The sequence below is a fragment of the Hibiscus syriacus genome, unplaced genomic scaffold (assembly GCF_006381635.1).
Source record: "Hibiscus syriacus cultivar Baekdansim isolate YM2019G1 unplaced genomic scaffold, ASM638163v2 tig00002840_pilon, whole genome shotgun sequence".
Taxonomy (NCBI): Eukaryota; Viridiplantae; Streptophyta; class Magnoliopsida; order Malvales; family Malvaceae; genus Hibiscus; species Hibiscus syriacus.
In genome coordinates this window covers 6961428-6979203 of record NW_024061947.1, presented here as the reverse complement: position 1 = coordinate 6979203, position 17776 = coordinate 6961428, and the positions used below count along the sequence as shown (strand labels likewise).

Below are 17776 nucleotides of genomic sequence, written 5' to 3'. Positions count from 1 at the left end.
TACGGTGCAATTCTACGCGGAACTCCGGTGCAATTCTATGTGGCACTTAGGTACAATTATATGAGCTGTGGTGACAACATAGTGCACAACCTCACAATACTTACATACCTTAGGTTCTCTGTATGGTACCATGGGCTAATGAACTTACAAAGGCAAACTTATGAATGTGAATTTGATAAGTATATGTGTAAGAAACATGGTTCTGGTTATTGCATTGTTTACATACATCTTATCATTGCAACCCATCTTATTTTGGCAATTACTTTATATTTATCGATATTATTATTATATTGCCTCACTAAGTCGATGACTTAGCGTGTGAGTGTTTCACACGTAGGATCCGATAAAGTAGACGATCGAGGTTAAGCAGCTAGACAACATTACTCCTGCAACTATCAGATCAGAGGCAACTTAATCAGTAGGTCATTTTGTTATGAAAATGGATGTTGGCATGTAACTAAAGAATTAAGTTGTGTATGCTCTGAATATTTTGGTAAACTTATATTACAATATGTATATTATTGTATTTTTCGTAATATAAGTTCAAATATTTTGCTATTATTTGTAATGAGTTGTGTTTTAAAATTCAATGTAATATCTCTGACTCGTATCCGGGTGGGATACGGGTTGGGGGTGTTACACACTATGTGTTTATCGTAATGCCGTTTGGAGTTACAAATGCTCCAGCTGCTTTTATGGATCTTATGAACAGAATATTTCAACCCTACTTGGATCGATTCGTAGTGGTGTTCATCGATGATATTTTAGTGTATTCAAAGTCAAAAGAAGAGCATAGTTCACATTTAAAGATTGTTTACAGATTTTGAGAGAAAAGAAGCTTTATACCAAACTCTCAAAATGTGAATTCTGGTTGAAGGAAGTGACGTTCCTTGGACATGTGATTTCTGCAGAAGGAATTCGAGTGGATCTCCAAAAGATTAAATCCATTTTAGAGTGGGAAGTTCCAAAGAATGTGTCAGAAGTCCGGAGTTTTCTGGGGTTAGCCAGTTATTACCAAAGGTTTGTTAAAACTTTTCGATAATAGCATTACCCCTAACTAAATTATTGAGGAAAGAGGTAAAATTTGTATGGACTTCAGAGTGTCAAGAGAGTTTTGAAATGCTAAAGAAGATTTTGACAGAAGCTCCAGTATTGATTCAACCCGAGTCTGGCAAGAACTTCATAGTGTATAGTGATGCGTCTCATAATGGCCTGGGATGCGTGCTAATGCAAGAGGGTAAAGTGGTAGCGTATGCATCGAGGCAACTAAAACCGCACGAAAAGAATTATCCCACACACGATCTGGAGATAACTGCAGTAGTATTTGCTCTTAAGATCTGGCGTCACTACTTGTATGGTGAACGATGCTATTTGTATACAGATCATAAGAGTTTGAAATATTTGATGACCCAAAAGGAGTTAAATTTAAGACAGAGAAGATGGGTGAAATTCTTAAAAGATTATGATGTAGCGGATGCCTTAAGCCGAAATACGTTTGCAGCCTTACGAGCTGTGGATGCCAGACTATCGTTAAGAGGAGACGGTGCCATATGTGGATAATTGAATCTCAAGCCATCATGGCTAGATCAAATTAAGGAATTACAAGCTAGAGATGAAAAGTGTATAAAGAAGTTATATCAAATAAGGAATGGAGAGGTTACGGATTATGAAATGAAAGCTGATGGGAACCTATATTATCAAGGGAGGCTAGTGATTCCAGATGATGATGAGTTGAAGAAAGACTTGTTAACGGAAGCTCATTGTAGTCCATTGACTATGCATCTGGGAGGAAATAAAATGTATATGGATCTCAAGAGTCGATATTAGTAGCATGGAATAAAGAGAGACATTACAGAATTCGTATCCAAATGTTTGACGTATTAGCAAGTCAAAGCTGAACATCAGGTTCCGTCAGGATTATTACAAGCAATGTATATTCCTCGGTGGAAATGGGAGAATGTAACAATGGATTTTGTAACAGGGTTACCTTTGACTCCGAATAAAAGAGATTCTATATGGGTGATTGTAGATAGATTGACTAGGTCAGCTCATTTTATTCCGGTCTGAGTTGAATTTACCTTGGATAAGTATGTCGAGTTGTATATCAGAGAGATTATACGTTTATATGGTGTACCTGTTTCTATTGTTTCGGATCGAGATCCTAGATTTACTTCACGGTTTTGGAAATTATTACATAAAGCGTTGGGAACTCGGTTGAACTTTAATACATTATTTCATCCTTAAACCGATGGGCAATCCGAGAGAACAATCCAAATTTTGGAGGATATGTTGAGAGCTTGTGTTATCGAGTTAAAATGATCATGGGAAAGGTACTTACCTCTTCCTGGATTCGCGTACACCAATAGTTATCAATCAAGCATCAAAATGGCACCTTATGAAGCTCTTTATGGAAGAAGATGTCGTACGCCCCTAAATTGGTTCGAGCTTAAAGATAAATAAATTATTGGTCCTGAGTTGATCCAGGAAGTGGAAGAAAAAGTTCAAGTAATTCAAAGTAATCTAAAAGCAGCATCTGATAGACATAAATCATACGCTAATCTAAAAAGAAAATAGATTAAATATCAAAGTGGAGGAATCACAAGATAAAGGAAGCAACGTGGGAACGTGAAGAGGACATGACGATTCAATACCCCCATCTCTTCGCGTAATGAAAATTTGAGGATGAATGTTTTTTAGGGGGAAGATTTGTAACATCCTCAATACCGGGTTAGTGACTAAATTGTAAAGTTTTAGAATTTGGTGATTAAAGTATAATAATTGAATAATTAAGGACTTATATGAAAAATGTGGTGTAGTGGTATTGAATTAAGGACTTTTCATCGACTTAATTAAGACATACAAAGTGTTAAAATTAGATTTAGAACATGTTGGAAATTGAGGGAGATTCTTGAAATCTATGTGGAGGATTGGATTTTTAAGTTTAAGAGGTATTTAATGGGTATTAATTAATTAAAGTAGGTGTATGCAAGTTAAGGATATAAAAAGAGGGGAAATATAAAGTGTGGAGAAGATTATGAAGAGATTTTTGTGCTAAAATAACATTTCTGGGCTATGTGCATCGATGCACATTCAATGTGTACCGATGCATCAAGGGTAAAATCCCAGAAATTGTTCAAGGTGTATCGATGCACATGAAGTGTATCGATGCACTCCTTTAAAATAAAAACATCGAATGTCATCAGTGTATCGATGCACAAGTAGTGCATCGATGCACCCCCTTAAAATACAAACATCGAATGGGATTTATGTACCGATGCATAGAAAGTGCATCGATGCACCCGTCAAGGGATGCATCGATACATGGTGTAGTGAATCGATGCATACCTTCATTAAGAGATGAAAATAACTTTCTTTTTAGCTTAAGGAGTGATAGTTTAGAATATATTAATTAGTATACTAATTAGTATCAATGTATTACTATGTAGATATAGAACGTAATTTCGTTCCGGAACAAACGAAGGATTAGGATCAATTCAAAACAAGCAAGGCCAAAGTGAGTGTATATTCTAGATGAAATAGAATTGAGATAAGACTTGCGATAAGTCTATCTCTTAGCAGTGAATTTATGATTCCATGTTCACTCACATGCATACATATATATATATATATGTTAACGTTATAGTGATTTCATGCATTTTTCATTCATGATTTAACATGATATTATATGAATGAATGTTATTATCAGAGAATCCTTCCAAGTATGTGAAATAATGGAAATGATCATATGAAGTGACTTATGTGTTTATATGGGCAGTGATGAAAGAGATATGAAATCAGAAATGTATTTATAATTAAGCCCATGTTATTTAATATGAGAGTTGTAGGTATAATTGGCATGCCAAGAGTCGAGGGATTATCAGTGGTCATTCGAAAAATTGTGGTCCTTTGGGACATAGTGGTCTTTCGGGACAAATATTCAGTGCCCCTAGGGGGATTTTATTCGAGATGTGGTGACAGCATTGCGCACAACCTCAACGTACTCGTGTACCTTCTGTTCTCAATAATGTACATGGGAAATCCAATGATAAATTAAAGTGGAATTAACATAAGAATATATGTTTTATATGTGCATGTCACCATCATATATGTTATAGTGTAACAGATGCATGCAAATTAAGAGGTCATGATCATATGGTAAGAATGCATGTTCATGAATGCATTGTTATATCTATATATTTATATTATGTCTCACTAAGTCTATGACTTAGCGTGTAAGTGATTTACACGTAGGTACCAAGAAGCAAAAAGAGCAGTAATAGAAGTGGCAAGGACAACATCACTACTTAAAGATCATATCAGAAGTAATTGGAAAAGTAGGTATTTTGGTTGTGTATAGAGTGTTGGCATGTAATAAGTTGTTAATTACGAATGCTCTGATAAATTTTGTATTTTGTGGTCTCTTTTATGTAAATTAACGTATTTTGTTTTAATGAAAGTTTAAAATTTCCCTATTTTTCTTTAAATGTCAAAGTTTGAAAAGTCAATGTGACACTTCATATTAGTATCCGGGTTGGGTACGGGTTGGGGGTGTTACAATTAAAACAAGGATGAAAATGTAAAACGCGAGTAAACTGTAGGGACCTGAAAGAAAATAAGCCAAAATTTAGTATTAAAAGACAAAAATGGAAAATAGCAAGTCAAGGACATAAGATTTAAAATGAGAATGAAAAGATCACATGACAATGACCAAAATGCAAACTAGAGGAACTTGGGAGGATTGCAGAAGAGATTAGACCCTTCGGGTCTCCAAAACGCATGTATGGGGGCCAAAACGGCGTCGTTTGGATTCATCTATAAATCCATTTTTTCCTTCATTTTTTCTTCTCCACTCTCTCTCTCCCCTCCCAAATGTTCTCCTCTTTCTCTATACTTCTCTAGAAACCAGCGATGAGCGTCGTCGCGTCGGCGACCGTCATCGGTAGCCTTTCAAGCCTAATTTACACGGGCTTGTTCGTCTCGACTCGATGGTTGTAGATCTGAGCGTGGTTTCACAAGAAATGACCTCCAACGCTGTGAAACAAGGCCAAGACCCTTCGACTTTTGGTGCTCCAATATGCATTCTCCACCGTTAGATCGTCTCAGGTCCGAGCTATGTTGCTCCCGGGGGTAAACCACGTCTTCTCACGATTCAGATTAACCGAAGGAGGCCCCGCTCACTGGTGAACAACTCCGTCCGAGAAGTATGGTCTTCCTCTTTTTTCCCCGAATGGGTTGGTTTCCTTTCTCGTGCTTTTTTTTAATGGATTTTCGATTGAAAAATAAAAATAAAATGCTATGGATACGAAAATATAAAATCGAGTAGAAATGCTTATATGTATTGTTTTCGAATGAAGGGTGCCTTCTTTACATTGGTTTTGCTTGGGGTTTTATAACAACCCATATTACAAATTAAAAAATACAACCCATATTACACTGTTAGAGAAGTTTGCAGGGAGTGGAGATGACAGAGAGTTGGTGGCCATAGTGAAGGTACCGGAGTAGAGATGGCAGGAACACCCGGACATGAGCACCGGATATCAAGGGATTTTTTTGTCCCATTTTTCTTTTCTTTTTTTGGTAATAATAATAATAAATATTTTTTTAGATAAAAATGGTGATTACAGGCGGCATCCAAATTATCTCGCCCGTGCATGCTTAAGCACATTTTGCAAATTATGGTGCTGCTTTTCCTTGTGAATATTTTTTCCAATCCACCAAACGCCTCAAAAACTCCTCCACCTGTGTAATTTTTACAAGAAAAAAATGCATGTTAGTCCAAAAATGATATTAAAAAATAATCCAACAAATTCAAAATTAATAATAGAAATTGCATGCTAAGATTATAAATCTTGCCTCAGATGGTTCTTGGAGAGAATATGAAGCACTTGTCTCTTTAGGTACTTTGGAAACAAGAATCCCAAACCCTTGGCCTCTATCTCGTAAAACCTAGTCAGAAAAAGAAATGTGTTTAAGTTTGAATTATTGTTTTTAATAATGATCTATTCACGTAGATTTCATTGAAGAATTCATTGAGTGATTTTAATAGTAAAAAATGTTATTCCCTCTAAAAGACTCGAATTTAAATTGTTGAGTCTGCAAGGTGTGTGTCAATTGTCAATAGCTAAGAAAATATTTTGAAGAAATACTTGTAATTACTTCAGATTATTAAAGAATTCTATTTGAAACTCGTAACAAGTTTTTCGTTATATAATAGTATTAATTATAATTAGATACCTTAAATGCGTCTTCATCGGTTCGATCATCACCAATATAGATCGGCAAAACATCATTTGAATTAGCATATCCTGAACATATCAAAATAAACAAAATAGGAATCAGTATTGTTAAGAAAAACTATTTCACTATCGGTAATCTCTTATATGTAATTAATTAATTAAAATTCGAAAATGAATAAAAGAAGGGAGAAATTGAGTAACAAAGCACCTAGTGCCTCCAACAAGAATTCAAGGGCTCTCCCTTTGTCCCATTCGATGGTCGGACGAATCTCCAATACCTATTATTTATTTAAAATCAAAAGGAAAACAAAAATGATGCAACTTTTTTTACCTTGTTGAAGAAAAGTTTTAGCATCCATGAACAAGAGTGAAAAGGGACGAGAAAAGAAAATAGAAAGAGGAATAGAAATAGAAATATAAATAAATAAATTAGATGTACCTTCCTCCCTTGAGTTATTTTAAGCATAGGGTATTGGTTGAGTACTGATCGAACTTGCTCAGCTAAGGCAGCCCAACTCTGCCAAAAGCAGCACAGGCAAAATCAGCTCCCCAGAGTTTCAGCATAATAGAAAGAAAAAGACTAGACCGTGTTCGGTTTCGTACCTTTTCATCCACACATCGAAAGTGTACAGACACACAAAACTTGTTATTTTCCACCTTGGCTCCCCCTATCGATTTCGTCTTCTCTACCAACGCTTTGTATACCTGAAAGTTACGACTTCTTTTATTCTTAATTCTATGTGCATTGTTTATTTGTCTTCTTCTCTTTCTAACTCAAATTTCAATTCAATTAATTCATTCGAACCTCGTCTATCATGGGCAAGAATTCACTGGCGGGCTGGAAAAGAACACCACGGTTACCCTGAAGAATCGGATAAATAACACGTTAGTAATGCCAATAGCAAATGTTAAGTTTGAGGTATGAGTTAATCATATTTAAGGAGTGGATCAAGTGGATAGATGTCATTTGATATTTATTTCAATAAATTACACGCTTACTCACTGAACTTTACTATCTTCTATTTCACTCAATGTACTTTCAATTTTTTCAATTTGTTTACTGAACTTTAGACATTAAACTTTTTTTGTTAATCGACCATTAAATTTCTAACGGCGTTATGGCGTTGCTATATTAATTGAAAAAAAAATTAAAAGTATAGTGAATAAAATATGAGAGATAGTAAAGTTCAGTGAGTAAACATGTAATTTATCTTTTTAATTATAAGCCATATATGGCATGTTTTATTGTTAAAATAAGCCACATGAGCACCCTGTTACTAATTAAACGGTAGACAAAAAAGTTCAACGTCTAAAGTTTAGTGAGCAAATTGAAAAAATTAAAAGTATGGTGAGTGAAATAGGAGAGAGAATAAAGTTTAACAAGCGTTTAATTTACCAATTTATTCGTATATTACTCTTATAAAAAGGATAGTTTCTTTGGTTAATTATAACAAACAATTTAATTCTTTCTTTCTTTCTTTTTAAAATATTGTAAAAAAAAAACACAATCAGAATTCATTTCCTCGCTTTGGATGTAAGAAGTTTAGAGAGTTATGTTAATCTTAATAGATAATTTAACTTTCGATATTACTTACTGGTTAATACTAACGTTACGTTTTTTTTTTTTTGGTAACGATACTATTTTTAAGCCGAACGAAAGGAAAATATTACAAAAAGTAGACTATGTTGTTTGTTACTTACGTTCTTGTATTTGCTACTTTTAGAGGGTCCCTTGATGTCCATTCCATGGCTGCCGGCATAATAAAGGCCAGATAATTTTACAAAGCTGTAAACCTGTTGAAATCTTCACCATGAGAATCAATCCAAACACTGTACATCATAAAAGTCGTACGTTTTCCCCCTCGAGGAAAAATAAAATGTACCTTGTCTCGGCACCTTCCAGTCACAATTGCTGTCGGAAAATATCTAGCAACATCTCTTACGGCCGTTCTCATCTGATTAGAGACGATGAATTTAGTGGGAGTAAATAAGAGTGAAGAGGGCAGCTTATGAACGGGAATGGTTACCTCTCCGGACATGAAAGCTCGATCGGGGTCTTCGACGATGGGGGAAAGAGTGCCGTCGTAGTCGAGAAACATCACAATCCGTTTCCCTATGGAAGCGGCCATTATTTGGTCGAACATGCTTAAAGCCGAGGGATGATGAAGCTGTTGCAGGAACATATGATCAAAACATAACATTAACTAGTGGGGGTGAAGAAGTGAGAAACGGGAACCTACAATTGAGGAGCTTTTGTCGTCGGTTGAATAAGTGGACCTGATACGGGTCGGTGACGAAGATCTCATTGAATCCACGCAGGCATTGATTTTAGTTCCTCCTTTCTCGACTTCGAATGACTTTGTCAATAGCACATCAAGGCCTGTAGGCGAAAATGACTTGGCCACCAGCGGAGACGACGGAGGCAATAAGCTCCTTAAACCACGCGATTTCACGTCAAGAACCGCCACATTTTGTTGGTTAGTCATTCTTTTTTTTATCTCTTCTTCCTGCTTATCCTCTGTATAAAAACCCAAAACCAAAGCTTTAAACAAAGATAACCAAAAAGATTTTAAAAGGGAATCAGATTTTTCAAAGGCCTCTATACCTGAACACTGAACAGAGTATTGAACAAAACAGAGACGATGACAATGTCAATGTACGATCTTAAGAGTACAGAAGATGAGCTCAGAACTAGAGAACGAAAGCTTAAAACAAAACTCAAACGATGCACACAAAAACTGGGTTTTTCGAGTCAATTTATAAACTTGGTTTCACGGTAATAAGTACCAAAAACAGCCATAACTTTCCAGGCCACCTGTACTTTTCAAACCTTCCTCTCTCTCTTTTGAATTGAGGGACCACTCTTAAGATTCCAGGGAAAAATAATTCTCAGGCCTTATTGTAAAAAAAAAAATCCTTTGTGTTTCTAACTTACAGTAACGTGTTGTGCTCGCAAAATGATATATATTGCACTTCAAACTCGTAATTGTTAAAGGTTTTGGAATAAACTAAACAAATCTGTCATTTTAGCTCATTGGTCCCTCGTAATTGTTAAAGGTTTTGGAATAAACTAAACAAATCAGTCATTTTAGCTCATTGGAGAAGGACTACTTGGGGAAGAGTCCCACCTTGTTATTATAAAGTTTGATGTATTTGAGGTTTTACACAACAATGGTGGGAGCCATTGGGGAGAGACACATTTTTTTGTCAAATTTATTACTTTTAGGACAAGTTTTTAATTTTTTTGGCTTAATTTTGTTTCAACTATTTCCTACATGTGTGAATTCAACAAGACCGTCAAATTTGAATTCTAGTGTCATCTTCGTCTAGATGTCATTCTAACTTGAACAATTTTATAGTATTATTTGCGTTCTATCAAATGAAAATAGCGTAGTAAAAATTGGGTACTAAGTACGCATGTGCATATGAATAGACCATTTGACATAAAAGTTGAGTAAAATGACAGGGTGGAAATTTCAGAGCTTGTCAAGTCTATTCTAATGAAAGGATAATTATTAGATGACAATCAAAACTCCGAAAAGATTACCTATAAAGCATTAGTACAACTAGCAAGGCGAAGCACTCTTTGTTTGTTTATTATTTCCTAAAGGATAAATTGCATCATATGTTACTGAGCTTTAAGCGGTGTATTATTTATATCATTAAACTTTTAATTACTCTAATTATAACACTATGATTTTGATTTCATTTATATCACTTGATCGTTAAATTTTAACAATACACTGATGTGGACAAATCTTTTTGTCACTATGATGATGTGGACAAAATGCCATAGTCTTGGTTCAGTTATTGATGTCTAAGACGATGTCGTTTTAAGAACTGAACTTTAAGGGTATATGAATTTTGACACTAAACTTTTAAACATTTCACTTTTTGACACAAAACTTTTTCGACTTTCGCTTACAGCTAATCGACACCCATCATTGGTTACCCATATACAGCAAAATTGATATTAAAATATTCATATTTCACTCATTTTTCTTCTCATCGGATTGATTTTTTCAAAATCGATGAAAATTCATCTAAAGATTCGACGTGCTATACTCTAATATCCTCTTATGGTTGTCCAATGAACCTAGTTTTAAGGTATGTTGTTCATATTCTCAAAATAATGCTTCTAACCGTTCAGTTTTTTGAACAAACTCCCCAAACCTCTTAAATTTGAGAAAGTCTCTAAAACCCTAAAAAGGTTAAATTTTATATACTTTCGTCGGTTTTGGGTGAGTTTATTGGAAAACTAATCATAGGAGAAGAAAGATGAGTGAAATGCGAACGTTTTGATATCGATCTTGTCGTGAAAGACGATTAGTGAAAGACAATGATTCACTACCAGCAACAGTAAAAAAAAGTGCATTGTCAAAAAATAAAATGTTTGAAAGTTTAGTGAAAAAATCAATACATCCATAAAGTTCAGTGCTTAAAACAATATCGTTTTAGACATCAATAGCCGTACCAAAGCAATGTTGTTTTGTCCAAATCATCACATTGTTTGGATTTTAACGACCTGGTGGTATAATTGAAGTTAAAACCAAATTGTTATGCTATAATTAGAGTAATTAAAAACCCATTGGTATAAATGATACATTTCCTAAAATTAGTGGTATTTGATGTAATTTATCCATTCTTAAAAGTTATATTCTATTTCTATGAAACTAATTTTGAGAATTGATGTCTAAAACCTTAACTATTAATAAAATATAAATCTATTATAAGAAAAATAAAACTTAAATCTCACACCTATGATAATCTCTATAAAAGTGAAGGCATGTTTGTCGGCAGTCAATTCCTTTGAGTAAGTGATGTTTACCTCCAACAACTAATTAATTACCTAGTTATTTTTCTATTTGTCTCCTCTTTACAATTTATTCATACAAAATCAATGATCAAAGATGGGTTTTATTTTTCCACATAGTTTAAATATCAACATTGAAGTTAAAACTAAATATCAAATTATGTGATCGAAATCAATTTCCTAAAAACTTAAGTATCAATTTAATCAAAATAAATATAAAATAATATAGTAACCCTCTTATACATTATGAAATCTTCATGTATTATGGGAGCACTCCACGATAACTTTAGATAACACTAAAGTTAATAATTTCAAGTACAATGTAAAGATACTATGTTTTTAGTAAATATAAAACCAATGCAACTTTTTTGAGGCCTCTTCTCATAATAGAAATCTTATATTGGCTGAGAAAAATTACAATAAACATTATATATTTAGCATACATGTTATATTAATATTCACAATTTTAATATATATTTTTAAAAAATAATATATTTGTCACCACCGTTTTTCGCTGGGGTGGGAAAAAACTAGTTCGACTTGGGGTTTTTTTTTTAAATATTTTGAAATGTGAGGAGTTGTCACCAATCATTTAAGGTGCGATTGGAACACCATAAAAATCGGGTGATTTTAATAAAATATTTTATTTTACCAAAATATCAAGTTTTGGGGTCTGCAAAAATCCAGAAATCAGGCTCGGAAGTCGGTTATGCGTAAGGGTTAGCACTCCCACAGCTCCCAAAAATTGGTACCTAGTTGATTACCTTATTTTGAAATTTTGAAATTTTGAGTTTGAACTTTATTTAATCAAAAATTCACTATGGATGTGTAGTTGAAAAGGATGTTTGATTATTTAAGTTAATAATATTAGCCCCTAGAATGAATGCGGGAGATCAATTATTATACCCAATAATCAAACATTGCCTTGGAATTTTGGAAACATGACAGGGTTTTTGAAAAGGATGTCGACCTACTTCAGGAGTCACCAGTAGTCACCTCCTGAGCATAATGTGGAGGATACACCATTAACTCCTTGGTAAATCAACATTGGCTTATTATTTTAAATCCAAATGTAAGCAAACAACTTTTTATTATACCTAATTAAGCTAGGTGAGTTCATTAAGGCTTCCCCTAACCTAAAGTGTCAAATTATGAGATTTAAAGAATCTAGGGGATTAAACCTAAAAAGTGTAGGCTCTAATATTAATCCTAATCATTTTTGGTAAATTATTGAATTGAACAGCCAAAATGGAACCTCGAGCATAATCGAAGACTAAATTGAAAATTCTCCTAGATTAAAGGAATAAGTTTAAATTAAACCTAAAATGGAGGCTCTAAACATTACCCTATTTGATTTTAATCAATTATGCAATTCGAATAATTAAATTGGAACCTCAAGCAAAAGCGAAGACCAAATTAAGAATGCTTCTAATTTAAGGAATAAATGTGAAATTAGGCCTAATATGGAGGCTCTAATATTAATTCTAATTACTTTTAGTAACTTATTGAATCGAATAATTAATTTGGAACCTCGAGCATAAGCGAGGGCCAAATCAAAAATTCTCCTAAATTAAAAGTTCAAAGACCAAATTTAAAGGAGTCTAAATTTAAGGACTAAATCTAACAAGACAAGTGATCTATCAAGGACTAAACTAAAAGGAATTTAAAAATGCAAAGTTGAAATTAAAGTTCATTAAATAAAGGACCAAAATAAAAGAAAACATAAATTAAAGCTTAAATTGAGAAATTGCCAAAAATTCAAAAATTAGTGTTTAAAGGACTAAAATGTAAATGCTGAAAAGTAAAGGTATAAAATAAAATAACAAACATTTAAAGGGAAAATGTAAATAATAGAAAATAAATTAATCGAATAAAATTAGAAGTTAGGGTTAATATTTAAAATGTTACCCAGACCATAAATAACGCAAGTCATACCCCAGGGTGGGTTATTGCGAGGTCGTAAAATGATTCGAACATAAAAAAGTTAGAAGTTATAAAATTAAATGGTTAATAGTTTAAAAATTTTAAATTACTCTTACCATAAATAATGTGGATCGTACCCCAGGGCGAGTCACCACAAGGTTGTATTAATGTTCGAATGTTAATAAAAATTAAAAGGGTTAAAATGTAATATGAACAAAAAAAACAGTATGCAATTCAAAATAAATAAAAAATGTCATGAACAAATGACCAAAGAAAAAATAATATAAACAAGGGCATCAGATTCCTAATATAAACAAATACATATAAACGACCATAATGAAAACTAATAAAATTAACATCCCAAATTTGAAGTGAACAAGAAACAAAGGAGCAATGACCAAAATAGAAAATACAACAAAGTTACGGGGGTTCAATGCATGATTCACCTAATTTTATATATAAACAATTTCTAGAAAAATAAAAAAGGGGAAATGGCCATGAAGGCCCATCAAATCGAAATAAAATCGAATCAGCCCAGATCCAGTGACCAAGATGTGAATACACGACTAAATACGGGGGGCCTAAGAAAGATTTACCATTTTTATAAGCCAAATATGCACTAATAAAAAAATTACGAAAATTATAGAATCAAACCAGTAAGATTAAAATAAAATTAAAACAATCACTGCAGGTGACCAAAATGCAAAAACACGCGTAAAGTATAGGGACCTGAAAGAAAATAAACTAATAAGTTAGTATTAAAGCATTAAAAATGGTAAATATCATAATAAGGACATAATATTTAAAAATAAGTGAAATAAGCTGAAATTGGGACCAAAATGAACATGGGAGAAAATAGTGATGGTTGAACGCATGATTAGACCACCAGGACCAAAACGCATGGGATTGGGGCAAAACGACGTTGTCTGGATCGGGTTATAAAACCCATTTTCCTTTCTTTTTCTTCATTTTTCTTATTCACTCTCTTCCCTCCCATAAAATGCTCTCCCTTCTCTCTAGCAATTGGTGACGAGCACCGACGTCGCCTGTCACCGGCTGCCGCGTTGACCGCCGTCGCTAGCGGTCGTTGACCGCCGTCGCTAGCGGTCATTGGCCACCAAACTTTCAAGGTTTGTTCGTATTATCGTGGCAATTGTAGATCCGGCCTCAAAGTCCATGAAACAAGTCGTGAACTTTTCAGCTTCCAACACTCCGATTTCCATTTTCTGCCGTCAGATCAGGATGGTTCTGAAGTATGATGTTCCTAGGGCCAAGACGAGCCTTCTCACCGCTCGGATTAACCATCGAAAGTTCCAACGCCGGCAAAGCTCTGGCCGAATGGTAACATCTTCTCTCATTTTTTTATATTTTGTTTGGTTTTTTTCTTTTACTTGTTAGTTCGAAACAATATAAAAAAACAACAACAAAACTTGCTTTCAATGAGTGGAAAATGAAAATCGTTTGGTGTTGTATTGCTATTTGTGAAAAAATGAAAGGGAAAAGATCGATTGTATTGTTCTGTAAGAAAAAGGGAAGAGCCTCTTTTACATTTTCCAAAGAGGGTTTTATAGAACCCCTCATATTACAAACAAAATAAAAAAAATAAAAAACTATTTTTTTACATCTTTTCTCTGTTAGCAGGCATGGATGCATGTTTGATGAGGGAGTGTGAGCGGTTTAGATGCTGAGCGTTGACAGAAGCAATAGAGATGGAAGGGAGACGGTGGCAACAATAACTAGGGCATTGAATACCCCGGATATTCAGGATTCCTTTCTCATTTTTCCTTTTTTATGCTTTTTGGTAATAAATATTTTGGGGATAAAAATGGTGATTACAATATTTACTAGTTTTTATTATATTTATTTGTTAAAAAGATAATGTATATTATATCATATTTATTTACTTATTTTAATAAGGATATAAGAAAGATTGTTCAGATCGAATTCTAAATTTAATACAAACTTGAATATCATTTCGAAAGTTAATTATCATTATATTATGAGATCAATTAATAAAACAAGAAATAATATAATTTCCTCCACCACCGCCCCTTGTACGCGGTTCGAATCAAAAGCAAAAGCAGCAGCGGATTTTTGTAACATAATTCTTACATTATCAGTAACCCCTTCTCAAAATTATTCATCACAATTTTGCTTAATAATTTATCCAAACATTCCATTTAATCACCATTTTTAATGGGATCTCTCCTTTAATGTCATATAGCACCAAGGCTTTACCATGAAAGCATAAACATTTGCTCCAATTTTTTTTTCAATCCCAAAAGGTTTAGGATATTTCCGTGTCGTCCCTCTCATTAAATAAATAAGTTAAATTTGAGATGGATTATTTCAAGTCTTAGTTTTTAGTATCATTCATTTTATTTTATTTAAAAAAAATCAAATATCTTTCAAATTTGAATTTTTTTATTGAAATTAAATGAATTGATGTTTAATATAAATGTAATTTCGATTAACAGTTTATAATAATGTCCCAAATAGTAATTGTACGACATACAAAAAGATGTCATAGAATTTTTCTTTTCATCACTTTTACATTAATACCATATATTCTTTTATTAAAAATATGATTCTAACGAATAAATCAAGATGGAACAAGTATCAAACAACATGGCACACAAGATACATGGAACAAACCAAAAAGAGATTTACTTAATTACTTTGTCAAAGATCTGAGAACCGCCTAGAGAGTCCAAAGAGAATATAAGCAAAACCGACTTCCAGCAATCCCATTAAACACATCAATTTTCTCCGTTATATTTGATTTATTAATCGATTAAACTGAATACATATTTTATAAATACTTATTATAGAAATAATTTTCTCAACACAACTAAATTCATTGAACGATCTCAGTAATAGAAGAGATAGTTATTCTCTCTAGATGTCTCGAGTTTGAGTAGCAATAGTAGTAGGGTGTGTGCACATCGTCAATGGTTAACAAAAGATTCTGAATAGACACTACCTTGTAATCACGTATACTATTAAAAAAATGTTCTCTCGGCACAACTTACTTTATTCATACCACCAAAATTCAAATCCAGATATTATTTAAAAAAAAAATCTAAACTCCCATCTCGTTAGATCAATAAGTAGTTGATACCCTACGTGTAGTATTAGAGATGAGTTGTTTTCATAAAGCAAAACCCAACCAAACTAGCTTCATAATGCATCCATGCTTTAACATTGCATGCATGAGCCACGTTTGTCCACATTAAATATATGGGTGTTTTGTGATGCTGACTTCCCAGGAATAGTCAAAAACGGGTGCAAAGATGGAGGTTTTCGAGAGGGATTTGGAGATTTCATTGTGAAAACGGGGAGAGTTAGGCAAAACCAAAGTTGATTTATTGAGAGAGATGATCAAAGTTTGGCCCTAGGCAGACGAAGAATGTCAAAAAAGAGAGAATTAGGCAAACCAAAGTTCCCATTTTTAATACTAAAAGAGAGATGGATGCTCAAGGAAAAAAAACTAATTTGACTGATTCGGGGGCACGAATTCAAGACCAAACACACTAATTCGGAATAATTAACTTTCTGATATTAATTAACGTTAAGATCCTTTTCCTTTTCTAATTTCTAGATACTTGGTTATCGTGTCTCGATTGTATTATTAGGATTGAAGTAAGTATATTCGTGTGAAATATAAGCTCATATATAGAAGCCTCGCTTCAAATCTGATAATTTTGTGGTATAAGATTCATGGGTTATCGTTATATCTCTCGTGGTTATTTTCGGAAATTATTAGTTCTTCGTCAGTTAAGATCTTCAAATAAATTATTTCTCTTATTAGAGCAATTAGTGAATCATTATCTTCCGAGTAAAGGAGTATCATAGCCTTCAAGCTAGTTATAATACATAAATAAGACCCATGACAGGCCCACACAATCTATTTGAGTGAAATTCGAGATATGTTAATTAGGTATATTTAATCTGTTGGCCTATGAGAAGTCATGTCATATTTACCTTATGTCGTATACCATTAACTGGGGTCACTCTAAATACCTTTCTCATTTGCGAGGGAGAGAGAAAGACTCATTTTCATCTTCTCATTCTAACCAAGAACAATCTTCTCTCCTTGTCATCTTTCTCCTTCATCTCACTCATAGAGAAACATTGGCCAACGATTGTTATTTCATCAGTTACGACTCTCCATTCCAACAAAAGATAATGAACTACTAATAATCGACGAGACAAATTTATTCACATCAACAATTATGTAACTCACAATGAAATCACTTCAAATATGATAATTTTAATATTTGGTTTAAATAGTTTAATTAATGTAAAAGTACTTCAAATAGTAATTTAACTAATTTGTTTTGGAAGTGTAATTAACTAATCTTAATAAAATGTCTAACTACACTCATTTATAAATTTAACTAAACTCCTTTTTTTCATTAGAAATTGCTAACCAAATTAAGGACATAAAATCATTCAACATCGAATTTGCGGATCATACTTACACTCGACGATAGTTACAACACCATAATCGTATGTACACATATATTTGAAATATACTCATTAATAATTGTTGAAATATTATAAAAATAACTTCTTAAATAAAATAATCTAATCGAAATAAGATTATCACATCAAAAACTTATGGTATATATATTTTAATTTATTTATATATTTATGAAATATTCTTTTTTTACATCTTATTGTACTTTAATATTTTAATTATATAGTTATATTTTCCCATATTTAAATTAGGAAGAGCTCGTCCCAGAGTTGGAACAGTAAAGTAAATATATTGCTGCCTGCCTGCTTACCAAACGACATT

General features: G+C 33.1%; 1 protein-coding gene across 1 annotated transcript; it reads right to left on the bottom strand.

Moving 5' to 3' along the window:
- Positions 1–5654: 5654 nt before the first annotated feature.
- LOC120153588 (probable trehalose-phosphate phosphatase D) lies at positions 5655–8398 on the bottom strand. Its single transcript, XM_039165506.1, has 9 exons — positions 8264–8398; positions 8120–8191; positions 7938–8030; positions 7042–7098; positions 6840–6941; positions 6676–6753; positions 6445–6514; positions 6235–6305; positions 5655–5946 (listed from the first exon to the last, which is right to left on the bottom strand). Exons 1-9 carry the CDS (start codon positions 8378–8380, stop codon positions 5815–5817), a joined length of 792 nt encoding a protein of 263 aa, XP_039021437.1. The 5' UTR covers positions 8381–8398; the 3' UTR covers positions 5655–5814.
- Positions 8399–17776: the final 9378 nt, after the last annotated feature.